The sequence below is a fragment of the Pseudoliparis swirei genome, chromosome 15 (assembly GCF_029220125.1).
Source record: "Pseudoliparis swirei isolate HS2019 ecotype Mariana Trench chromosome 15, NWPU_hadal_v1, whole genome shotgun sequence".
Lineage (NCBI taxonomy): Eukaryota > Metazoa > Chordata > Actinopteri > Perciformes > Liparidae > Pseudoliparis > Pseudoliparis swirei.
The window spans coordinates 21982415-22009609 of NC_079402.1; the positions used below are offsets into that span (position 1 = coordinate 21982415).

A 27195-nucleotide genomic window follows, 5' to 3' on the forward strand; every position below is an offset into this window, starting at 1 on the left:
CACCAGGACCCGGATCACCAGGACCCGGACCACCAGGACCCGGACCAACAGGACCTGGTCCAACAGGACCTGAACCAGAAGACCGCCGTTCAACATCTTGTGGTGTTTTTTCACTAAAGGAGGGACCCTGAACGTCTCTCCCACTGGGCTTCCCCTTTACTCACTTTCTCTCCCCCCCCCCCCCCCCCTCCCGGCGCTGGGCGGTGTGTTACGGGGTGCGTGCGCACATGCGCGCCCCTCCCTCTGAGCCTGGATACCAGCGCGTGTTCGCGGGATTTGAACTCGCAGGAACGAGGAGCAGCGACGAGCCACATCCGGGACCTCTGGAGGACTCGAGCAGAGAGATTTATTTATTGATCACCAGGTGAGAAAATATTAAATATTAAACCACGCAGGAGATCAATGTTTAGACCCTGAAAGTGATCAAAGTCATTGATCAGAGTCTTATTGATACACGTCATTGATCAGAGACTTATTGATACACGTCATTGATCAGAAACTTATTGATACACGTCATTGATCAGAGACTTATTGATACACGTCATTGATCAGAGACTTATTGATTGAGTGTTTGACTAAACCAGACATAATAGAGTAAATATGAGGTGATTATGTATTAATGTGTTTCGGGTTAAAATACTGTGAGATACAAATGTGATAGTTTATGTATATCATATATAATGTGTAGGGGAAAGTACTCAGAACCATCTGTACGATTAATTGTGTTTATAATCTAAAGTTTCAAATAATGTTCTGGTTTGTTTATTTATTAAATAAAACAATTTGTTCCTAGAAATGCAAATAAAGTATATTTATATTATTTAAGTATAAAGTAGAGTATAAAGTAAAGTATAAAGTAAAGTATGAAGCAAAGTATAAAGTAAAGCATAAAGTAGAGTATAAAGTAAAGTATAACGTAAAGCATAAAGTAGAGTATAAAGTAGAGTGTAAAGTATTAAGTAAAGTATAAAGTAGAGTATAAAGTAAAGTATAAAGTAGAGTGTAAAGTATAAAGTAAAGTATAAAGTAGAGTGTAAAGTATAAAGTAAAGTGTAAAGTAGAGTGTAAAGTATAAAGTAAAGTATAAAGTAGAGTGTAAAGTGTAAAGTAGAGTGTAAAGTATAAATTAGAGTATAAAGTAAAGTAGAGTGTAAAGTAGAGTTTGTGTTACTCATCATGATGTCGTGTTGATGTTTCTTCACTGCTGGAGGAAAGTTTCTGTGACATCACGAGTTAAGAGCCAATCAGAGCGCAGCATGAAGCGCCCTCACAGGAGGAGGGTTAGTGTGGATTAAAAGTAATAATATAAATAATAAATAATAAATGATGAAACTAACTCTTATTGTTATTATGTTCACTGTAATGAATCTGGAGCTGATTTAATGGTTTAAACTGTTTTGTTGTTCCATCAACAACAACAACAACAATAACAACACTGTATTCACGATATTCAGGTATTCTCATAATATAACAAATAAAACAATTTATAAAATCATCGAATAGCTGCAGATTTATTTTATTGACTAATAGTTTCAGTTTGTCAGATAAACAGTTAAAAATACCTCATCACTGACTCCTCCCCCTCCTCATCCCTGACTCCTCCCCCTCATCATGACTCCTCCCCCCCTCATCACTGACGCCTCCCCCTCCTCATCACTGACCCCTCCCCCTCCTCACCACTGATGCCTCCCCCTCCTCATCACTGACTCCTCCCCCTCCTCATCACTGACTCCTCCCCCTCCGTCTCCAGACCTGTGAGATGTTTCCTCTGGTCCTCTCACACCTGCTGAGCCTCGTGTGTCTGAGCGCCGCGCGTCCTCCACCAGGTGAGTCACCTTCCTCTTCCTCCTCTTTCTCTCTTATCCTCTTCCTCTCTCTTGTCTTCCTCTACCTCTCTCTCTCTCTTACTCTTCCTCTCTCTTATCCTCTTCCTCTCTCTTGTCCTCTTCTTCTCTCTTGTCTTCCTCTACCTCTCTCTCTCTTACTCTTCCTCTCTCTTGTCCTCTTCCTCTCTCTTCCTCTTCATCTCTCTTGTCTTCCTCTACCTTTCTCTCTCTCTTCCTCTCTCTCTTCCTCTTCCTCACTCTGACACAGATGATATAACGCACTGCAGGTCCAAATATGACAAAGTGGAAAGTGATTATTCCTCCAAAACCCACACACACAAACACACACAAACACACACACACACACACACACACACACACACACACACTCACACACAAACACTCACACACACACACACGCACACACTCACACACACACAAACACTCACACACACACACACGCACACACTCACACACACTCACTCGTGGAGCCAGGGTCTTGATTGCTGTTGTGTTCGCTGCCAGTTGGAGAAAAGTTTGAACTGAACATTCTTCAGGTAGAAAAGACTCAAAGTTATTTAATCAACTCAAGAGAATTTAAATATGGTGGTCAGGAGAGAGCATACAGCTTTAACACATGAAGCATAGACTTCTATACAACCAGAGGAGTCGCCCCCTGGTGGTCAGGAGAGAGCATACAGCTTTAACACATGAAGCATAGACTTCTATACAACCAGAGGAGTCGCCCCCTGGTGGTCAGGAGAGAGAATGCAGCTTTAACACATGAAGCAGAGACTTCTATACAACCAGAGGAGTCCTGCTGGTGGTCAGAGAGGAGAGACAGCTTTAACACATGAAGCATAGCCTTCTATACAACCGGAGGAGTCGCCCCCTGGTGGTCAGGAGAGAGAATGCAGCTTTACTCTTCTCCTCTTTTATCTCCACATATTCTTCCTGCGTGTGGTTCTTGTGGTTCTTGTGATTCTGTGGTGGGTCTGGACCAGGAGGTCAGAGGTCATCTCTGAGTGGTTCATCGTGTTCCTGTTTGGCAGCTCACCCCGTGACGCAGCAGAGCAGCGGCTCGTTGGCGGGCCGCGTGGTTCTGCCGTGCCGGTTCTCCACCACGCCGAGCCCCGGGGAGGCGCTGAGGATCAAGTGGACCAAGCTGCAGGAGGACGGGCAGGAGGAGGTGGTGCTGGTGGCGCAGGGCGGCGTGCTGAAGGTGGGGCAGGCCTACATGAGCCGGGTGTCGGTGCCGACCCGGCCGGCCGGCGACGCCTCCCTGGCGGTGGAGCGGCTCCGGGCCAGCGACGCCGGGCTGTACCGCTGTGAGGTGATGCACGGGATGGAGAACACGCAGGACACCACCCGCCTCCACGTCACCGGTGGGTAAAACAAACGCTGCACCTCCATCGGTCACATGACCGTCTGAAGAGATCCATCACATGACTTTATATTACTTTACTTTACATTACTTCATATTATATTACTTTACTTTATATTACTTTATATTATATTACTTTACTTTATATTACTTTATATTATATTACTTTATATTACTTTACTTTATATTACTTTACTTTACTTTATATTACTTAATATTACTTTACTTTATATTACTTTACTTTGTATTACTTTATATTATATTACTTTATATTTTATTACTCTATATTACTTTATATTATATTACTTTAATTTATATTACTTTATATTATATTACATTATATTATGTTACTTTACTTTATATTACTTTATATTACTTTACTTTATATTACTTTATATTATATTACTTTATATTATATTACATTATATTATATTACTTTACATTTAGCTGACGTTTTTATCCAAAGTCTTACATCCTGTTACATTCACACACCGTAGAACAGCTCCAGGAGTTCAGGGTTCAGTGTCTTGCTCAAGGACACATCGACTGAGGCGGGGATTGAACCGCCAACCATCTGATTGAAAGACGGGCCTGCTGACCTCTGACCCAGTCGGGTTCAATCCCAAAACCAAAGAGATGAAACCCAGACAGAACCATCCAGGTACCCGGACTAACCCCTTCTGACCACCGCCTGCACCTGATTGGTCGTCCACTTGATGTCCCGGGGAAACCCCTCCCCCCCCCCCCACGTCTCCACTGGTTCCTCTGGAGGCTGAAGAGGGTCTTTGTCGGCGGCTCCACACAAAGACCTCCCTGTGAAACACAGCTCTCCATTGACCCGCTCAGGGTCTATTCACGTCCTCGCCGACTGCCAGGACCGACCGTCCTCCGTCCGCCGCAGACAAAGGAGCCGAGGACACGAGGACATGAGGACGCCGGAGACAAAGGAACCGAGGACACGAGGACACGAGGACGCCGGAGACAAAGGAACCGAGGACACGAGGACGCCGGGCGGGGGGGCGGCGGCTCAGACGGCTCCCTCCGTTGTTGAGCGATGATGGCCGAGCTCTCCGGTTTCTGAGGGGAATGAATGTGTCGAGACGTCAAGGAGATAAACGAGTCCAGTCAGGTAGAGCACCGCCCACAGGTGGAGGTAGAGCACCGCCGACAGGTGGAGGTAGAGCACCGCCCACAGGTGGAGGTAGAGCACCGCCCACAGGTGGAGGTAGAGCACCGCCTACAGGTGGAGGTAGAGCACCACCCACAGGTGGAGGTGAGCACCGCCCACAGGTGGAGGTAGAGCACCGACCACAGGTGGAGGTAGAGCACCACCCACAGGTGGAGGTGAGCACCACCTACAGGTGGAGGTAGAGCGCCGCCCACAGGTGGAGGTAGAGCACCACCCACAGGTGGAGGTAGAGCACCGCCTACAGGTGGACGTAGAGCACCACCCACAGGTGGAGGTAGAGCACCGCCCACAGGTGGAGGTAGAGCACCGCCTACAGGTGGAGGTGAGCACTGCCCACAGGTGGAGGTAGAGCACCGCCGACAGGTGGAGGTAGAGCACCGCCCACAGGTGGAGGTAGAGCACCGCCCACAGGTGGAGGTGAGCACTGCCCACAGGTGGAGGTAGAGCACCACCCACAGGTGGAGGTAGAGCACCGCCCACAGGTGGAGGTAGAGCACCGCCTACAGGTGGAGGTAGAGCACTGCCCACAGGTGGAGGTAGAGCACCGCCCACAGGTGGAGGTAGAGCACCGCCTACATGTGGAGGTAGAGCACCACCCACAGGTGGAGGTAGAGCACCGCCTACAGGTGGAGGTAGAGCACCGCCCACAGGTGGAGGTAGAGCACCGCCGCGTGGGGACTCAGGAACAGGAGAACAGGATCCGAGGAGGACGAGACCAAAGGGTTCAAAATGATGAGAGGATGAGAGAGGACACAAGGGGACATGAGAGGACACAAGGGGACACAAGAGGACACAAGGGGACATGAGAGGACACAAGGGGACACAAGAGGACACAAGGGGACATGAGAGGATGAGAGAGGACACAAGGGGACACAAGAGGACACAAGGGGACATGAGAGGATGAGAGAGGACACAAGGGGACAGGAGAGGATGAGAGAGGACACAAGGGGACAGGAGAGGATGAGAGAGGACACAAGGGGACACAAGAGGAGACAAGGGGACAGGAGAGGACACAAGGGGACAGGAGAGGATGAGAGAGGACACAAGGGGACACAAGAGGAGACAAGGGGACAGGAGAGGACACAAGGGGACAGGAGAGGACACGAGAGCCCGTCTACAGACCAGATGCCGTTGGCGTGATCATTAGGACTACAACTGATGACGAAGCTCATTCTCTGATGAACCTCTGCCTTCCCTCTCCGGAGCAGCCGAGGCTCATGGGTAATGTAGTACTGTGCTCCTCTCCAGGTGTGGTGTTCCACTACCGACCGAACGCCAGCCGCTACTCGCTGGACTTCCCCGCGGCGGTGCGGGCGTGTCTCACCGCCGGCGCCGCCATCGCCACGCTGGGACAGCTGGCGGCCGCCTTCGAGGACGGCCTGGACCAATGCGACGCCGGCTGGCTCGCCGACCGCTCCGTCAGGTGAGCGTCCCCGTCCACTCTCAAGGACCCTTAGTGTCCACTCTCAAGGACCCTTAGTGTCCATTCTCAAGGACGCTTAGTGTCCACTCTCAAGGACCCTTAGTGTCCCCGTCCACTCTCAAGGACGCTTAGTGTCCACTCTCAAGGACCCTTAGTGTCCACTCTCAAGGACCCTTAGTGTCCCCGTCCACTCTCAAGGACGCTTAGTGTCCACTCTCAAGGATGCTTAGTGTCCACTCTCAAGGACCCTTAGTGTCCACTCTCAAGGACGCTTAGTGTCCCCGTCTCAAGGAGCCTTAGTGTCCCCGTCTCAAGGACCCTTAGTGTCCCCATCCACTCTCAAGGACGCTTAGTGTCCCCGTCTCAAGGACGCTTAGTGTCCCCGTCTCAAGGAGCCTTAGTGTCCCGGTCCACTCTCAAGGACGCTTAGTGTCCCCGTCTCAAGGAGCCTTAGTGTCCCGGTCCACTCTCAAGGACCCTTAGTGTCCCTGTCTCAAGGATCCTTAGTGTCCCCATCCACTCAAGCACCCTTAGTGTCCCCGTCCACTCTCAAGGACCCTTAGTGTCCCCGTCCACTCTCAAGGACACTTAGTGTCCCCATCTCAAGGACCCTTAGTGTCCCCGTCTCAAGGATCCTTAGTGTCCCCATCCACTCTCAAGGACCCTTAGTGTCTCCGTCTCAAGGACCCTTAGTGTCCCCGTCTCAAGGACCCTTAGTGTCCCCGTCCACTCTCAAGCACCCTTAGTGTCCCTGTCCACTCTCAAGGACCCTTAGTGTCCCCGTCCACTCTCAAGGACGCTTAGTGTCCCCGTCCACTCTCAAGGACGCTTAGTGTCCCCGTCCACTCTCAAGGACCCTTAGTGTCCCCGTCTCAAGGATCCTTAGTGTCCCCATCCACTCTCAAGGACCCTTAGTGTCCCCGTCTCAAGGACCCTTAGTGTCCCCGTCCACTCTCAAGGACCCTTAGTGTCCCCATCTCAAGGACCCTTAGTGTCCCCGTCTCAAGGACCCTTAGTGTCCCCGTCCACTCTCAAGCACCCTTAGTGTCCCCGTCCACTCTCAAGGACCCTTAGTGTCCCCGTCCACTCTCAAGGACGCTTAGTGTCCCCGTCTCAAGGACGCTTAGTGTCCCCGTCCACTCTCAAGGATGCTTAGTGTCCCCGTCCACTCTCAAGGACGCTTAGTGTCCCCGTCTCAAGGACGCTTAGTGTCCCCGTCCACTCTCAAGGACGCTTAGTGTCCCCGTCCACTCTCAAGGACGCTTAGTGTCCCCGTCTCAAGGACGCTTAGTGTCCCCGTCCACTCTCAAGGACGCTTAGTGTCCCCGTCCACTCTCAAGGACGCTTGACAGCGTGACCTGTCCGGTGACCTTTGTCTCTGTCCAGGTACCCAATCACAGCGCCCCGCCCCGGCTGTGCAGGTAACCTGCTGAGCAAACCGGGGGTCAGAACGTACGGCGTCCGCGACCCCGCGGAGGAGTACGACGTGTACTGCTACGTAGATAAACTACACGGTAAGAAGTACGAGGATCTGCTACAGTTAGCTTAGCATAAAGACTGGAGGCACGACGTTGAATGTTGGAACTTTTTGTTGGCGTCAGTTTAACTAGTTTCCTATTGGCCAGGAGCTAAGGCCGGCCCCCTGAAACTAGTAAGGTAAACACATAGTAAAGTAAACACGTAGTAAAGTAAACATGTAGTAAAGTAAACACGTAGTAAAGTAAACACGTAGTAAAGTAAACATGTAGTAAAGTAAACACGTAGTAAAGTAAACATGTAGTAAAGTAAACACGTAGTAAAGTAAACATGTAGTAAAGTAAACACGTAGTAAAGTAAACACGTAGTAAAGTAAACATGTAGTAAAGTAAACACGTAGTAAAGTAAACATAGTAAAGCAAACATGTAGTAAAGTAAACACGTAGTAAAGTAAACACGTAGTAAAGTAAACACGTAGTAAAGTAAACATGTAGTAAAGTAAACACGTAGTAAAGTAAACACGTAGTAAAGTAAACATGTAGTAAAGTAAACACGTAGTAAAGTAAACACGTAGTAAAGTAAACACGTAGTAAAGTAAACAGTAAAGTAAACATGTAGTAAAGTAAACACGTTGTAAAGTAAACACGTAGTAAAGTAAACACGTAGTAAAGTAAACATGTAGTAAAGTAAACACGTAGTAAAGTAAACACGTAGTAAAGTAAACATGTAGTAAAGTAAACACGTAGTAAAGTAAACATGTAGTAAAGTAAACACGTAGTAAAGTAAACACGTAGTAAAGTAAACATGTAGTAAAGTAAACACGTAGTAAAGTAAACATGTAGTAAAGTAAACATGTAGTAAAGTAAACACGTAGTAAAGTAAACATGTAGTAAAGTAAACATGTAGTAAAGTAAACACGTAGTAAAGTAAACACGTAGTAAAGTAAACACGTAGTAAAGTAAACACGTAGTAAAGTAAACATGTAGCAAACACGTAGTAAAGTAAACACGTAGTAAAGTAAACATGTAGTAAAGTAAACACGTAGTAAAGTAAACATGTAGTAAAGTAAACACGTAGTAAAGTAAACACGTAGTAAAGTAAACACGTAGTAAAGTAAACATGTAGTAAAGTAAACACGTAGTAAAGTAAACACGTAGTAAAGTAAACACGTAGTAAAGTAAACATGTAGTAAACATGTAGTAAAGTAAACACGTAGTAAAGTAAACATGTAGTAAAGTAAACACGTAGTAAAGTAAACATGTAGTAAAGTAAACACGTAGTAAAGTAAACACGTAGTAAAGTAAACACGTAGTAAAGTAAACATGTGTCTTATGTCGTAAAGTAAACACGTAGTAAAGTAAACACGTAGTAAAGTAAACACGTAGTAAAGTAAACACGTAGTAAAGTAAACACGTAGTAAAGTAAACATGTGTCTCATGTCGTAAAGTAAACACGTAGTAAAGTAAACATGTGTCTCATGTCGTAAAGTAAACACGTAGTAAAGTAAACATGTGTCTCATGTCGTAAAGTAAACACGTAGTAAAGTAAACATGTCTCCGTCCTCAAGGACACGTCTTCTTCCCGGCCTCCTCCAAGCTCTCGCTGCAGGAGGCCCGGGACGAGTGTCCGAGGCACGGCGCCGTGCTGGCGGCGCCCGGCCAACTGTACGCCGCCTGGAGGGCGGGGCTTAACCGCTGCGACTACGGCTGGCTGTCGGACGGCAGCGCGCGCTACCCCGTCACCGTGCCCCGCCCCCAGTGCGGGGGGGGCCTGCTGGGGGTCCGCACGCTCTACAGGTACCAGAACCAGACCGGCTACCCGGACCCCGCCGACAGACACGGACTCTACTGCTTCAAGGGTGAGGCCCCTCCCCCTCCGGCACCACGCCTCCTCATCGTCACATCTCATGCGTCCCACTGTCCTCGAACACATCACGTCTGACATGTGTCAATTAATACGTCACACCAAATAATCTGTTAACTCTAGACACATGTTCACACACACACACACACACACAATATATATATATATATATAGAGAGAGATATAGAGAGATATAAATATATATATATATATATATAGAGAGAGATATAAATATATATATATATATATTATAGAGAGAGAGAGAGAGATAATGACGTTGCATACGGCTCAGTGGGATCTCTCTGTCAGCTCCGGAGTGACAGCTCGAGGAGGAGGAGAACTCTTCTTCTTTACGAGGGGAAAACCCAACACCAGCACTCACACACCCAGCCAGAGGGGGACAGACCATAATAATCCACAGCTGGACACGTCATTAAAGAAACAGAGTAGGACTCTCTCTCTCTCTCGCTATGTGTATATATATATATATAGGTTCTTTACGTATGTGTATATATATACACATACGTAAAGAACCTCATTACGCACTTAAACTACGGTGATGAAGGTTTAATAGCAAACAGGCGGGACGTGAAGGGGCTGTGCGTGGAGGAGTAACGGGTGGAGGCCCGACGGAGGCCTGCAGCCCAACACATGACCTCACAGGGCGGAGCCGGCCTCCGTCAGGGTCTCAGACAGGCTGCGGAACCACAGCCAGAACCCGGAGAGCGTGGAAAGTGGACCTGACACCACCCGTCTGACACCACCCATCTGACACCACCCACCTGACACCACCCGTCTGACACCACCCGCCTGACACCACCCGTCTGACACCACCCACTTGACACCACCCGTCTGACACAACCCGTCTGACACCACCCATCTGACACCACCCACCTGACACCACCCGTCTGACACCACCCGTCTGACACCACCCATCTGACACCACCCGTCTGACACCACCCACCTGACACCACCCGTCTGACACCACCCGTCTGACACCACCCATCTGACACCACCCACCTGACACCACCCACCTGACACCACCCATCTGACACCACCCATCTGACACCACCCGCCTGACACCACCCACCTGACACCACCCGTCTGACACCACCCATCTGACACCACCCACCTGACACCACCCGTCTGACACCACCCATCTGACACCACCCGTCTGACACCACCCATCTGACACCACCCGTCTGACACCACCCGTCTGACACCACCCGTCTGACACCACCCGTCTGACACCACCCACCTGACACCACCCGTCTGACACCACCCATCTGACACCACCCACCTGACACCACCCGTCTGACACCACCCGTCTGACACCACCCATCTGACACCACCCGTCTGACACCACCCATCTGACACCACCCATCTGACACCACCCGTCTGACACCACCCATCTGACACCACCCGTCTGACACCACCCGTCTGACACCACCCGTCTGACACCACCCACCTGACACCACCCGTCTGACACCACCCATCTGACACCACCCACCTGACACCACCCGTCTGACACCACCCGTCTGACACCACCCATCTGACACCACCCGTCTGACACCACCCATCTGACACCACCCGTCTGACACCACCCGTCTGACACCACCCGCCTGACACCACCCGTCTGACACCACCCATCTGACACCACCCGTCTGACACCACCCATCTGACACCACCCGTCTGACACCACCCACCTGACACCACCCGTCTGACACCACCCACCTGACACCACCCGTCTGACACCACCCGTCTGACACCACCCATCTGACACCACCCGTCTGACACCACCCATCTGACACCACCCGTCTAGCTGCATGCTAACGGCCGTCTGACAGCTGGCTAGCTGCAAGCTAACGGCAGTCTGATAGACGGCTAGCTGCAAGCTAACGGCAGTCTGATAGACGGCTAGCTGCAAGCTAACGGCAGTCTGACAGAGTGCTAGCGGTATGCCAACGGTAGTCTGATTAGCCTTTTATAGACATTTCGGTTTTATTTCTGCAGTGAGTCACTACGATTCTGATTAATTCTGTAAACACTTTTCTATCTTGGAGCTGCCCGGTGCCAGACTCAAGCGATGTTTCCTTTTTGTTCCTGCGGATCATTTCATGAGCATATCGTACATTTCTGGGCTGAAGCAGCTGTTATTGCATCATGTTATGTTCATGACACATGATGTCGTTTTTGGCAAAAAACATGTTGAGCTCTTTGGTGTGACATTCACTGCCGTCAGATATTTGAGACTCCGATGCAGACACACGAAACGGTACAATGGTCTTGAACTTTGAATGATGACTAATTAAACTAAGTTCAAGCTGCATTCTCTCTACTGGCCACCAGGGGGCTCCTCTGGTTGTATAGAAGTCTATGCTTCATGTGTTGAAGCTGCATTCTCTCTCCTGACCACTAGGGGGCGACTCCTCTGGCTGTATAGAAGTCTATAGGTGTCATCACAGTCTGTGGCCTCAACATCATAAATACATCATCATTTTTTTCCTTACAGCTGAACCAGAGCCGACGACCACGAGTTCACCGGAGACTCCGTCAGAGTCCAAACCCTCAGCGCCCGGAGCCCTGGTCCCTGAAAGAGCTGCCATTCAAACTGCAGAGCTGGTCACAGAGAGACCGCATATGGTCTCACCAGACCAGCAGTTAGCCTCTCCAGACCAGCAGTTAGCCTCACCAGACCAGCAGTTAGCCTCACCAGACCAGCAGTTAGCCTCATCAGACCATCAGTTAGCCTCATCAGACCATCAGTTAGCCTCATCAGACCATCAGTTAGCCTCACCAGACCAGCAGTTAGCCTCATCAGACCATCAGTTAGCCTCTCCAGACCAGCAGTTAGCCTCATCAGACCAGCAGTTAGCCTCACCAGACCAGCAGTTAGCCTCACCAGACCAGCAGTTAGCCTCACCAGACCAGCAGTTAGCCTCACCAGACCAGCAGTTAGCCTCACCAGACCATCAGTTAGCCTCACCAGACCAGCAGTTAGCCTCACCAGACCAGCAGTTAGCCTCATCAGACCATCAGTTAGCCTCACCAGACCAGCAGTTGGCCTCATCAGACCATCAGTTAGCCTCATCAGACCATCAGTTAGCCTCATCAGACCAGCAGTTAGCCTCACCAGACCAGCAGTTGGCCTCATCAGACCATCAGTTAGCCTCTCCAGACCAGCAGTTAGCCTCATCAGACCAGCAGTTAGCCTCACCAGACCAGCAGTTAGCCTCACCAGACCAGCAGTTAGCCTCTCCAGACCAGCAGTTAGCCTCACCAGACCAGCAGTTAGCCTCACCAGACCAGCAGTTAGCCTCACCAGACCAGCAGTTAGCCTCTCCAGACCAGCAGTTAGCCTCATCAGACCAGCAGTTAGCCTCACCAGACCAGCAGTTAGCCTCACCAGACCAGCAGTTAGCCTCACCAGACCAGCAGTTAGCCTCATCAGACCAGCAGTTAGCCTCACCAGACCAGCAGTTAGCCTCTCCAGACCAGCAGTTAGCCTCACCAGACCAGCACACCTCCCCTCACCCCACTTCCATGCTAGACGACTACGACGCTCCAGGTTTTGACCCCGACACCCTGGAGTCGGTGCCCCGGAGAGGAGACGTTCTGCTCCCCATGCAGCTCCCTCCGTTACCCACCACCCGGTCGCAGCGCCCGCAACTCGACATCTCGCAGGGGGGAGGCAGCAGCGATGGCCGCTCCAGCGGGGCCAAGGGGGGAGCCGCGGAGACCCCGACCACGTCGAGGCCGAGCTGGATTCTGCAGACCACCACAGGGTCTGAACCGCAGCTTGAAGATATCACCGCAAAGGTGGTCGCTCCGGAAATCCAGACCCCAGAACCAGGCGGACCGGCCGGGTCCAGAGAGACGGGGACACAACCAGCGGTGGTTTTTAAAGAGGACGTCGCCGCTGGAGCCGGGTTTGACCTGGACTCCCATCTGGTGGTTCCCGTGGACGAGAAGGCTTCAGGCAAACCGCCTGTCCATCTCATCATCGTCAACCTGCAGGATCACAATCAGTCAGGTGGGTTCAGGAGGGGACACACACGACTGTTACGCACGACTGTTACACACGACTGTTACGCACGACTGTTACGCACGACTGTTACACACGACTGTTACGCACGACTGTTACGCACGACTGTTACGCACGACTGTTACGCACGACTGTTACGCACGACTGTTACGCACGACTGTTACGCACACGACTGTTACGCATTTACTGTGACGCATTTACTGTTACGCACGACTGTTACGCATACGACTGTGACGCGCATTACGCACGACTGTTACGCACGACTGTGACGCATTTACTGTGACGCATTTACTGTTACGCACGACTGTTACGCACGACTGTTACGCACGACTGTGACGCACGACTGTGACGCACGACTGTGACGCACGACTGTTACGCACGACTGTGACGCACGACTGTGACGCACGACTGTTACGCACGACTGTGACGACTGTTACACACGACTGTAACACACGACTGTGACGCACGACTGTTACGCACGACTGTGACGCACGACTGTTACGCACGACTGTGACACACGACTGTTACACGACTGTGACGCACGACTGTGACACACGACTGTGACACACGACTGTTACACACGACTGTTACACACGACTGTGACGCACGACTGTTACTGTTACGCACGACCGACTGTACGCACGACTGTTACGCACGACTGTTACGCATTTACTGTGACGCACGACTGTTACGCATTTACTGTTACGCATTTACCGCGACTGTTACGCACGACTGTTACGACGCATTTACTGTGACGCACGACATCGTACGACTTACGCGACTGTTACGCATGACTGTTACGCACGCGACTGTGACGCACGACTGTTACGCACGACTGTTACGCATTTACTGTGACGCATTTACTGTGACGCACGACTGTTACGCACGACTGTTACGCACGACTGTTGACGCACGACTGTTACGCACGACTGTTACGCACGACCGTTACGCATTTACTGTTACGCGACTGTTACGCACGACTGTTACACGACTGTTACGCATTTACTGTTACGCATTTACTGTTACGCACGACTGTACGCATTTACTGTTACACACGACTGTGTTACGCGACTGTTACGCACGACGTTACGCGACTGTTACATGACGACCACTGTTACGCACGACTGTGACGCACGACTGTTACGCACGACTGTTACGCATTTACTGTTACGCACGACTGTTACGCATTTACTGTTACGCATTTACTGTGACGCACGACTGTGACGCACGACTGTTACGCACGACTGTGATGCACGACTGACACACGACTGTTACGCATTTACTGTTACGCACACGACTGTGACGCATTTACTGTTACGCACGACTGTTACGCACGACTGTGACATACGACTGTTACGCACGACTGTTACGCATTTACTGTTACACGACTACTGACGCATTTACTGTGACGCACGACTGTTACGCACGACTGTGATGCACGACTGACACATGACTGTGACGCACGACTGTGACGCACGACTGTTACGCATGACTGTGACGCACGACTGTTACACATGACTGTGACACACGACTGTGATGCACGACTGTTACGCACGACTGTTACGCATTTACTGTGACGCACTGACGACTGTGACACACGACTGTTACGCACGACTGTGACGCGACTGACGCATTTACTGTTACGCGACTGTTACACGACTGTGACACACGACTGTGACGCACGACTGTGACGCATTTACTGTTACGCCACGACTGTTACGCACGACTGTGACACGACTTACGACGACGACTTACGCCGCGACTGTTACGCACGACTGTTACGCACGCGACTGTTACGCACGACTGTGACGCACGACTGTGACGCACGACTGTTACGCACGACTGTGACGCACGACTGTTACGCACGACTGTTACGCACGACTGTGACGCACGACTGTTACGCACGACTGTTACGCACGACTGTGACGCACGACTGTTACGCACGACTGACGCATTTACGCGACTGTTACGCATTTACTGTTACACACGACTGTGACACATGACTGTTACACACGCGACTGTTACGCGCGCACTGTGATGCACGACTGTACGCATTTACTGTTACGCACGACTGTGACACGACTGTGACGCACGACTGTTACGCACGACTGTGACGCATTTACTGTTGACGCATTTACTGTGACGCACGACTGTTACGCCGCGACTGTGACACACGACTGTGACGCACGACTGTTACGCATTTACTGTTACGCATTTACTGTGACGCACGACTGTGACGCCACGACTGTTACGCACGACTGTTACGCACGACTGTGACGACGACACGACTGTGACGCACGACTGTTACGCATTGACTGTGACGCACGACTGTACGCCGCGACTGTACGCGACTGTGACGCGCACTGTACGCACGACTGTTACGCACGACTGTTACGCGACTGTGACGACTGTGACGCACGACTGTTACGCACGACTGTGACGCACGACTGTGACACGACTGTGACGCACGACTGTTACGCACGACTGTTACGCACGACTGTGACGCACGACTGTGACGCACGACTGTTACACACGACTGTGACACACGACTGTGACGCACGACTGTGACGCACGACTGTTACGCACGACTGTTACGCACGACTGTGACACACGACTGTTACGCACGACTGTTACGCACGACTGTGACGCACGACTGTTACGCACGACTGTTACGCACGACTGTGACACGACTGTTACACACGACTGTTACGCACGACTGTGACGCACGACTGTTACGCACGACTGTTACGCACGACTGTGATGCACGACTGTTACGCACGACTGTTACGCACGACTGTTACGCACGACTGTGACGCACGACTGTGACGCACGACTGTTACGCACGACTGTGACGCGCGACTGTTACACACGACTGTTACGCACGACTGACGCACGACTGTGACGCACGACTGTGACGCACGACTGTTACGCACGACTGTTACGCATTTACTGTGACATTACGCACTGTTACGCATGACTGTGACGCACGACTGTTACGCACGACTGTTACACACGACTGTGACGCACGACTGTGACACACGACTGTGACACGACTGTTACACACGACTGTGACGCACGACTGTTACGCACGACTGACGCATTTACGCGACTGTGACGCACGACTGTTACGCATTTACGACTGTTACGCGACTGTGACGCGACTGTGACGCACGACTGTGACGCATTTACTGTGACGCACGACTGTGACGCCACGACTGTTACACACGACTGTAACACACGACTGTGACACACGACTGTTACACACGACTGTTACACACGACTGTGACACACGACTGTGACGCACGACTGTGACGCACGACTGTGACGCACGACTGTGACGCACGACTGTGACGCACGACTGTTACGCACGACTGTGACGACTGACACACGACTGTGACGCACGACTGTTACGCACGCGACTGTGACGACTACGACTGTTACGACTGACGCACGACTGTGACACATGACTGTGACACACGACTGTGATGCACGACTGTTACGCACGACTGTTACGCACGACTGTGACACGACTGGCACGACTGTGACGCATTTACTGTTACGCATGACTGTGATGTACGACTGTGACGCACGACTGTTACGCATTTACTGTTACGCACGACTGTTACGCACGACTGTGACACACGACTGTTACACACGACTGTTACACGACTTTACGTTACGACTGTTACGCACGACTGTTACGCACGACTGTGACGCACGACTGTGACGCACTGTGACGCATTTACTGTTACGCACGACTGTTACGCGCGACTGTTACGCACGCGACTGTTACGCATTTACTGTGACGCACGACTGTTACGCACGACTGTGACGCGCAACTGTTACGCACGACTGTTACGCACGACTGACGCACGACTGTGACGCACGACTGTGACGCACACGACTGTTACGCACGACTGTGACACGACTGTTACACACGACTGTGACACGACTGTGACATTTACGACTGTGACACACGACTGTTACGCATGTGACGCACTGTTACGACGCATCGACTGTGACGCACGACTGTGACGCACGACTGTGATGCACGACTGTGACGCACGACTGTGACGCACGACTGTGACGCACGACTGTTACGCACGACTGTGACGCACGACTGTGACGCACGACTGTGACGCACGACTGTTACGCACGACTGTTACGCACGACTGTGACGCACGACTGTGATGCACGACTGTTACGCACGACTGTTACGCACGACTGTGACACACGACTGTTACACACGACTGTTACGCACGACTGTGACACACGACTGACGCACGACTGTGACGCACGACTGTGACGCACGACTGTTACACACGACTGTGACGCACGACTGTGACGCACGACTGTGACACACGACTGTGACACACGACTGTTACACACGACTGTGACACACGACTGTGACACACGACTGTTACACACGACTGTTACACACGACTGTGACACACGACTGTGACACACGACTGTTACACACGACTGTTACACAGGGACTGTATATTTAAATCAAGACTGCAAGAACACGTGATAGTCGGCATCCAACGTTGTTTTGGGACAAGAACACGTGACAGTCGGCGTCCATGTTTGTTTTGGGACAAGAACACGTGACAGTTGGCAGATGATCTAAATACTGATTCGGGGGCTTTTTTTGCCATTTTTTTCACACGATTTCCAGTAAACGGCCCACTAGTATAAGAATAACCACGACGTCAGTGGATAACATTACATCAGTATTAACAACAGATTACTGTAGAAACACAGCAGATGTTCAGCGGTTCTGGACTGAACTCATATTCATACTTGTCCGACAGACCTGTCTCCAGCCTGGTGTTCTCACGCTCACATGAATCACTTCAACCTTTCATTGAGAACATTTATATTTCAGTGTGTTTAGACTGTACAGTAATCTGCTGTGAGTTAGGGTTGTTACACACACACACACACACACACACACACGTTTGTATCACGCCGTGGGGACCGTGACTGGAAGCAGCCAGGTGGGAACCGTCATCTCTGAAGGGTCTAAAGACATAGTTTGAATTCCTAAAATCATGATATCTTTATGTTTACACGAAAGTTACTTTAAACCTCAACATTGAGTTTGTTACACACACACACACACACACACACACACTCTCTCTTTCTCTCTCTTTCTCGCTCTCACTCTCACTCTCTCACTGTTTGCAGAGCCAGATGTGGAAAGTTATGAAGTATTTTTTCTCTGTTCGGCCAATTTTGCCTCTTTACATGTTGTAAACGCATCCCGGGGTCTCCGGTTGGGAAGCAGCCCCACGGAGAGCACAATGTTTCAGAACTCTTTCACGTGTCCTCCTCACAAAGAGCCACTGGTGGTCTGGTGGTCTGTGGTGGTCCTCCTCTGAAGAACCACAGATGTGAGCCCTGGTCTCTCCTCCAGGGAGCTGTCTGAATTGCCGTCACTAACAACTTGTCCAAGAGATGTTTGTGTTACCACCATGGAGGCCGAGTGTGTAACCAGGCCAAGGCCCAGGGGGCCACAAGCTCAGGGGCCCCCGGAGTCTGGGCATCTGGTTTCTAATATTTCCTCTTGGAAAGTCCTCTGGAGGGACGTCTGGATCGTGTTGTTGTGCTGCTAATCTCTGGAAACGGTCCGCTGGTTCTAAGACTACGCTAACATCGACTTGGAGAGCAGTTTATGTGGGAACACGAGGCTGAGGGAACACGAGGCTGAGGGATCACGAGGCTGAGGGAACACGAGGCTGAGGGAACACGAGGCTGAGGGAACACGAAGCTGAGGGAACACGACGCTGAGGGAACACGACGCTGAGGGAACACGAGGCTGAGGGAACACGAGGCTGAGGGAACAAGAAGCTGAGGGAACACGACGCTGAGGGAACACGACGCTGAGGGAACACGAGGCTGAGGGAACACGAGGCTGAGGGAACAAGAAGCTGAGGGAACATGACGCTGAGGGAACACGACGCTGAGGGAACACGAGGCTGAGGGAACACGACGCTGAGGGAACACGAGGCTGAGGGAACACGAAGCTGAGGGAACACGAAGCTGAGGGAACACGAGGCTGAGGGAACACAAGGCTGAGGGAACACGAAGCTGAGGGAACACGAGGCTGAGGGAACAAGAAGCTGAGGGAACACGACGCTGAGGGAACACGACGCTGAGGGAACACGAGGCTGAGGGAACACAAAGCTGAGGGAACACGAGGCTGAGGGAACACGAGGCTGAGGGAACACGAGGCTGAGGGAACACGAGGCTGAGGGAACACGAAGCTGAGGGAACACGAGGCTGAGGGAACACGAAGCTGAGGGAACACGAGGCTGAGGGAACACGAGGCTGAGGGAACATGAGGCTGCTTGTGTATTGTTTCAAAGAGAACGATCCGTCCCTCAGGACTAACACACCTCCTCTGTTTCCAGTGAACAGCATCCTGGACATCCTGAACCAGCCCGTGATGGGCGTCGCCGGCTCCCCGTTCTCCCAGATCACCGACCTCTCCCGGGTGACCAGCGCCGCGGTGCAGGGCAGCGGGGACGCCCCCCCCCTCGACCCGCCGCCGAGCGTCCTCTTCGTCAACGGGAAACACGAGGTGGTCTAGAGAGACTCTCTTCTCAGGGTTCTCAGGGTTCTCTCTAGTGTTCACCAGGTGGTCTAGAGGGACTCTCATGGTTCTCATCTTCATTCAGGTCTTCGTGACTCTGTTCCCTCAACCTTCTGATAACTTCACCGCAAGAATAATATAATCCGTTTAGCTCTTGAGGAACAATATTGCACTAATTCTCATATTTATTGACGTGGTCCCGTTGGTGCAGGCTGAACTCGTTACACGTCCACGTGTCTGTATTAATTTGAATATTGTCATATTATTATAATAAAGGAACGTTGGTATTCACCTGTTTCAAAAGGTTGATTCATTTCATCACAACGTCTGTTGGTAAAATGTATTTTGATTCAGTTTCACCTCCTCTGACACGCCTCTCTGGTCCAATCAGGTGACCTTTGAGCCTGAGCAGCCGGAGGAGGCCAGAGGAGACCAGTTTGAGACGGCCACACCGGTCCAGGTAGAGGAGGAGGAGACGGGGGACGGGAGCGTGACTCCCTTTGACTACGAGGCCATCGAAATCCACACAGAGGAGACACCGATGAAGGAGACGCCTAAAGAAGAGACGCCAACAAAGGAGACACAGATGAAGGAGACGCCTAAAAAGGATACGCCGACGAAGGAGACGGCGACGAAGGAGACACCTAAAGAGGAGATACTGACAAAGGAGACGCCAACAAATGAGACACCAACGAAGGAGACGTCTAAAGAGGAGACGCCGACGAAGGAGAAGCCAATGAAGAAGACGCCTAAAGAGGAGACACTGACGAAGGAGACGGCGACGAAGGAGACATCTAAAGAGGAGACGCCAACGAAGAAGACGCCAATGAAGGAGACGTCTAAAGAGGAGATACTGACAAAGGAGACACCAACGAATGAGACGCCAACGAAGGAGACGCCAATGAAGGAGACGTCTTACGAGGAGATGCCGACGAAGGAGATGCCAATGAAGGAGACCTCTAAAGAGGAGATACTGACAAAGGAGACGCCAACGAAGGAGACGCCAACGAAGGAGACGCCAATGAAGGAGACGTCTTACGAGGAGATGCCGACGAAGGAGATGCCAATGAAGGAGCCGCCTAAAGAGGAGATACTGACGAAGGAGATGGCGACAAAGGAGACACCAACGAAGGAGACGCCAATGAAGGAGCCGCCTAAAGAGGAGATACTGACGAAGGAGATGGCGACAAAGGAGACACCAACGAAGGAGACGCCAATGAAGGAGACGCCGAAAGAGGAGATACTGACTAAGGAGATGGCGATGAAAGAGACGCCAATGAAGGAGACACTGACGAAGGAGACACTGACGAAGGAGATGCCTAAACAGGAGATGCCGACGAAGGAGACTCCAATGAAGGAGACGCCTAAAGAGGAGAAGCCAACGAAGGAGACTCCAACGAAGGAGACGCCAATGAAGAAGACGTCTAAAGAGGAGATACTGACTAAGGAGATGGCGACGAAAGAGACGCCAATGAAGGAGACACTGAAGAAGGAGACACCTAAACTGAAGATACTGACTAAGGAGACGGCGATGAAGGAGACGTCTAAAGAGGAGATGCCGATGAAGGAGACGCCAATGAAGGAGACGCCAATGAAGAAGACGCCTAAAGAGGAGACGCCAACGAAGGAGACACTGACGAAGGAGACGCCTAAAGAGGAGATACTGACGAAGGAGACACTGACGAAGGAGACGCCTAAAGAGGAGATACTGACGAAGGAGATGGCGACAAAGCAGACACCTAGAAAAGAGACTCTGACAAAGGAGACACTGACAAAGGAGACACCTGCAGAGGAGACTCCTATAGAGCAGACCCCTACAAAGGACCCTAGTGTGGCCCCTCATGCTCCAGTCAGATCCCCATACCTTGTCCCTGAAGTCAGACCTCTAGAACCAGCTGATCGAACCAGCACCACGACCCCTCACACTCTCCTCGTCTCCCCCCCACGGGGTCCGGTCTCCCCCTGGGTCTGGAAGCCCGTCCCTGGTGGGGTCTCCACCTACGAGGACATGGAGGAGGGCTCCGGGAGGGAGGGCTCCGGAATGGAAGGATCTGGGATGGAGGGATCCGGGATGGAGGGATCCAGTATGGAGGGATCCGGAATGGAGAGATCCGGTATGAAGGGAACCGGTATGAAGGGATCCGGTATGGAGAATTCTGGTATAAAGGGATCCGGTATGGAGGGATCCGGTATGGAGAGATCCGGTATGAAGGGATCCGGTATGAAAGGATCCGGTATGGATAATTCCGGTATGAAGGGATCCGGTATGGAGGTATCCGGTATGAAGGTATCCGGTATGGAGGGATCCGGTATGAAGGGCTCTGCAGAAGGCGCCGCGCCCACGCCGGCCACAGGAAGCCAGTCCTCCGTCATCACCGACGAGACAGAAATCGGCGGGACGGAACCTCCTACCTCCTACTGGCCGGAGACCGGCACACGGACCCGGACGGAGGACTTGGAAGGGTCGGCCTCCGGAGAGGAAGAGGCTTCGGGTCAAGAGGCTTCGGGACAAGACCCTCCGGAGACGCCCACCTTTACCGGCACGCCAGTTCCCTCCACCCTCAGCACCCGGCGGCCTGCGTCCGTTGACCCAGGCTCGGAGGCGGGCTCCGGGGAGGGGGAGGTCCCCGTGGAACAGGGCGGTCCGGTCGACCCTCTTAACGAGGTCACCGTTTTACCCGATGCGGCAGCTGTGACTTCTGGAGGCCGGACCACGCTCGCCACAAACGCCAGCATGACCCCGCCCGCCCTCGCTGAGCCCACGACTACCGAAGACCACCACCCACCGCGGGCCGAGGAGTCCTCCACCAGCTCCGCGCAGCCCATCACCTTGTACACGTTCGACAACAAGACCCACTCGGTGCCCCCGTGGGCTCTGGTGCCGGACCCCGCCGCCACCCCTCTGCCCGAGGAGGAGTTTGTGAACTATGACTCACAGATGACCCCCGATCTGGTGGAGGCGCTCCCCCAGACACCGGGAGAGGCCACGGAGCAGCCGGATGCTGTAGAGTTCAGCATGGTGGACGTCAGAGGTACTGCAGCTTCTTCTTTTAAGAGACTAATGCACACCAAATGAAGCTCAATAAATAACTAATAAATAAATAAACTAATAAATAAATAGAAATATATATATATATACACATAAATAAACAAATAGACAAATAAATAAATATAAATAGTTAAATAAATAGATAAATAAGTATGTGACATAATACATATGTATATACTGTATATTAAAAAAGTAAGAAATAGCTAAATAAATAAAAAGACAAATATGTAAATATACAAACAAATAAACAAATGAATAGATAAATAAGTAAATATATATATAAATAAACGAATAAGTAAATAGCGAAATGAATAAATAATTATGTAAATAAATAAATATATCAATAAATATTAGGGCTGGGCACGTTAACGCGTTAATCTTGCGTTAACGCATCAATTAATTAACGCCGACAATTATTTTATCGCGCGTTAACGCAGGTTTTATTATTTATTTTATTATTGTAAAAGTTTGTTGCTCACAGGCTTTTATTTTGTAAAAGTCTGCTACTGATTGCTGCGGAACCTGAAAAAAAGTCATCTCAACAAATGACGGCAGGTATGAGACGCCCTCAAGACACACATCACACGGAGAATACACGAGTTGTATGAAAAGGAGAGGACTGCAAAGCGACAGCTTCACAACGTGCTGTTGCTCTCATGGGGACGACTGGACATCGGGGGACCAGACGTCCTCTTTTCCCCGGACATGTCCTGCTTTTGAGACCTTACAAATGCGTCCGGCAGCGATTCCAAAAACGTCGGGATTTTGCTTCGTCGAATATTTGTGTTTCTATGGGTTTTCATAAACTAGTATTTACCCCTTACACGTTTTGGAAATGGTATCTCCCTTACGTTCCACCTTCTTAAGTGAGCTGACAGAATAGAGAACAGTCATTGGTCGACCGATCTCAGGGTTGCCAGATACACGATAATTATCCTCCAAATACAACCATTTTGAGCCTTTGGTACGATACTTCACCGTCTCCAATCTGGCAACACGGAGCACCTTGCCGCCTCCACTAGTTCATTGTTGTTTGTGCGGCATGCTATAAACTACGACCAGCGCCGCCGCTCCCAAAGCGCACTACGCGCTGTGCGGAGGGCACAAAGTCCTGAGGGGCTCCACAAAATAGGCAACTAAAAAATCCTCATAGTTATAATAATTATAATGCCTATATTATTTCAGTCTAGAAATATTAGGCACCTTTTAGGCATGTATATCACAAAACAGGCAGAACAAGAGAGATGTTTAATCTCAGCCCCCCCCCCCCCCCTGAGACGAAGTATCCTCTTTTTCACAAACTCAAATCTGGTCACCCTACTGGACATCACTCGGTAACCACAATTACCTCGGAGTTACTGTGCATTATATTGATGAGAAGTGGGCGCTGCATTCACACGCCCTGACTGATGAAAACAGAGGAGACATGATGCTGAAACGTGCGCGGGACACTTTACTGAAGTTGCACAGCAGTGGAATGTGTCAAATAAAGTCACCACACTGAGCACAGAGATGATCGCTACTGCGAGACAACTGCCTTTGATCACGTCCCTGCTTCGCTCACAGTCTCCAGCGCTCTGTCACAGTATCTCTAGATAACTGCGTTGGACAATGTCCTGACAGATTTTATGGCACTTTAGTTCATATGGCAGAACATTTAAAATAAGTGTCAAGTTCTAGGAATTGACAAACTGCACTGAAAGTGTTTTCTGGTGTCTCACTCTAACAGGGACAACACATGTTATGGCACTTTCATTCATATGGCAGAACATTTCAAATAGAAGTGCGCTATACACTACTTTTGAATTAATTATTGAATTTTGCGCATACAAATGCGATGAATCGTGATTAATCAGGGAAATCATGCGATTAATCGCGATTAATTTGTTTTATCGTTGCCCAGCCCTAATAAATATACAAATAAAGTTATAAAATAAGTACATGAAATACATATAAATGAATTAATTAGTTAATTCATGGACGGCTGTTGGAGCGTAACGGCTAAAAAGAACCAGACGATCTTACTGGTTCATAATCTAAAAACATTTCTGGGAGACGGTCTGTCAGAGGTCCACGTTGTCCTCATGAACTAATAAAATATCGTAAGCCTTGTTAACCAGTGTGAAGGCGGTGCTGGTTAAAGTGTGATGTGCTGTTCTTAGATCTCCTGCCCTGCGCCTCCTCCGAGTGTCTCAATGGAGGCTCCTGCTACGAGAAACACACACAGCAGATCTGTGTCTGTGCACCTGGATACACTGGGCCTCACTGTGCAGCAGGTACACACACACACACGCACGCACGCACGCACACACGCGCACACACACACACACACACACACACACACACACACACACACACACACACACACACACACACACACACACATGTATAATGGCGTCGTGCTGACAGGTGCGTGACACACTGCTGTTGTGCGTGTGCAGAGGAGGACGAGTGCCGGTCCAGCCCCTGTCTGAACGGAGCCACCTGTGTGGACGCAGTGGGCTCCTTCACCTGCCTCTGTCTGCCCAGCTACTCAGGACGGCTCTGTGAGCAAGGTGAGCTAATGTCTCCTAGAAAGGCCTTCAGGTGAGCTACTGTCTCCTAGAAAGGCCTCAAGGTGAGCTAATGTCTCCTAGAAAGGCCTCAAGGTGAGCTAATGTCTCCTAGAAAGGCCTCAAGGTGAGCTACTGTCTCCTAGAAAGGCCTCAAGGTGAGCTACTGTCCTCTAGAAAGGCCTCAAGGTGAGCTACTGTCTCCTAGAAAGGCCTCAAGGTGAGCTACTGTCTCCTAGAAAGGCCTTCAGGTGAGCTACTGTCTCCTAGAAAGGCCTCAAGGTGAGCTAATGTCTCCTAGAAAGGCCTCAAGGTGAGCTACTGTCCTCTAGAAAGGCCTCAAGGTGAGCTACTGTCTCCTAGAAAGGCCTCAAGGTGAGCTACTGTCTCCTAGAAAGGCCTCAAGGTGAGCTACTGTCCTCTAGAAAGGCCTCAAGGTGAGCTAATGTCTCCTAGAAAGGCCTCAAGGTGAGCTAATGTCTCCTAGAAAGGCCTCAAGGTGAGCTACTGTCCTCTAGAAAGGCCTCAAGGTGAGCTACTGTCTCCTAGAAAGGCCTCAAGGTGAGCTAATGTCTCCTAGAAGGGCCTCAAGGTGAGCTACTGTCTCCTAGAAAGGCCTCAAGGTGAGCTACTGTCCTCTAGAAAGGCCTCAAGGTGAGCTACTGTCTCCTAGAAAGGCCTCAAGGTGAGCTAATGTCCTCTAGAAAGGCCTCAAGGTGAGCTACTGTCTCCTAGAAAGGCCTCAAGGTGAGCTAATGTCTCCTAGAAAGGCCTTCAGGTGAGCTACTGTCTCCTAGAAAGGCCTCAAGGTGAGCTAATGTCTCCTAGAAAGGCCTCAAGGTGAGCTACTGTCCTCTAGAAAGGCCTCAAGGTGAGCTACTGTCTCCTAGAAAGGCCTCAAGGTGAGCTAATGTCCTCTAGAAAGGCCTCAAGGTGAGCTAATGTCTCCTAGAAAGGCCTCAAGGTGAGCTACTGTCTCCTAGAAAGGCCTCAAGGTGAGCTACTGTCCTCTAGAAAGGCCTCAAGGTGAGCTACTGTCTCCTAGAAAGGCCTCAAGGTGAGCTAATGTCTCCTAGAAAGGCCTCAAGGTGAGCTACTGTCCTCTAGAAAGGCCTCAAGGTGAGCTAATGTCTCCTAGAAAGGCCTTAAGGTGAGCTACTGTCTCCTAGAAAGGCCTTCAGGTGAGCTACTGTCTCCTAGAAAGGCCTCAAGGTGAGCTAATGTCTCCTAGAAAGGCCTCAAGGTGAGCTAATGTCTCCTAGAAAGGCCTCAAGGTGAGCTACTGTCTCCTAGAAAGGCCTCAAGGTGAGCTACTGTCTCCTAGAAAGGCCTCAAGGTGAGCTACTGTCTCCTAGAAAGGCCTCAAGGTGAGCTACTGTCTCCTAGAAAGGCCTCAAGGTGAGCTACTGTCTCCTAGAAAGGCCTCAAGGTGAGCTACTGTCTCCTAGAAAGGCCTCAAGGTGAGCTACTGTCTCCTAGAAAGGCCTCAAGGTGAGCTACTGTCTCCTAGAAAGGCCTCAAGGTGAGCTACTGTCTCCTAGAAAGGCCTCAAGGTGAGCTACTGTCTCCTAGAAAGGCCTCAAGGTGAGCTACTGTCTCCTAGAAAGGCCTCAAGGTGAGCTACTGTCTCCTAGAAAGGCCTCAAGGTGAGCTACTGTCTCCTAGAAAGGCCTCAAGGTGAGCTACTGTCTCCTAGAAAGGCCTCAAGGTGAGCTACTGTCTCCTAGAAAGGCCTCAAGGTGAGCTACTGTCCTCTAGAAAGGCCTCAAGGTGAGCTACTGTCCTCTAGAA

At 50.7% G+C, this 27195-nt stretch overlaps 1 protein-coding gene across 5 annotated transcripts in view; it reads left to right on the plus strand.

Moving 5' to 3' along the window:
- The first annotated feature begins 283 nt into the window (after nt 1–283).
- Nucleotides 284–27195, plus strand: part of LOC130205526 (versican core protein-like) — a 39957-nt gene continuing 13045 nt past the window's right edge. For 2 of the 5 annotated variants that reach the window (XM_056432948.1, XM_056432951.1), the window contains exons 1-3: nt 19799–22835; nt 25015–25128; nt 25294–25407. In XM_056432948.1, the coding sequence (XP_056288923.1) occupies nt 20345–22835; nt 25015–25128; nt 25294–25407 (2719 nt within the window). In that variant the 5' untranslated portion in view covers nt 19799–20344. Of the gene's footprint in view, nt 365–1750; nt 1827–2878; nt 3212–5647; nt 5823–7208; nt 7337–8865; nt 9157–11672; nt 13194–19621; nt 22836–25014; nt 25129–25293; nt 25408–27195 lie in introns of those variants that run through there. The other 3 variants (XM_056432953.1, XM_056432952.1, XM_056432949.1) reach the window with 3 other exon arrangements.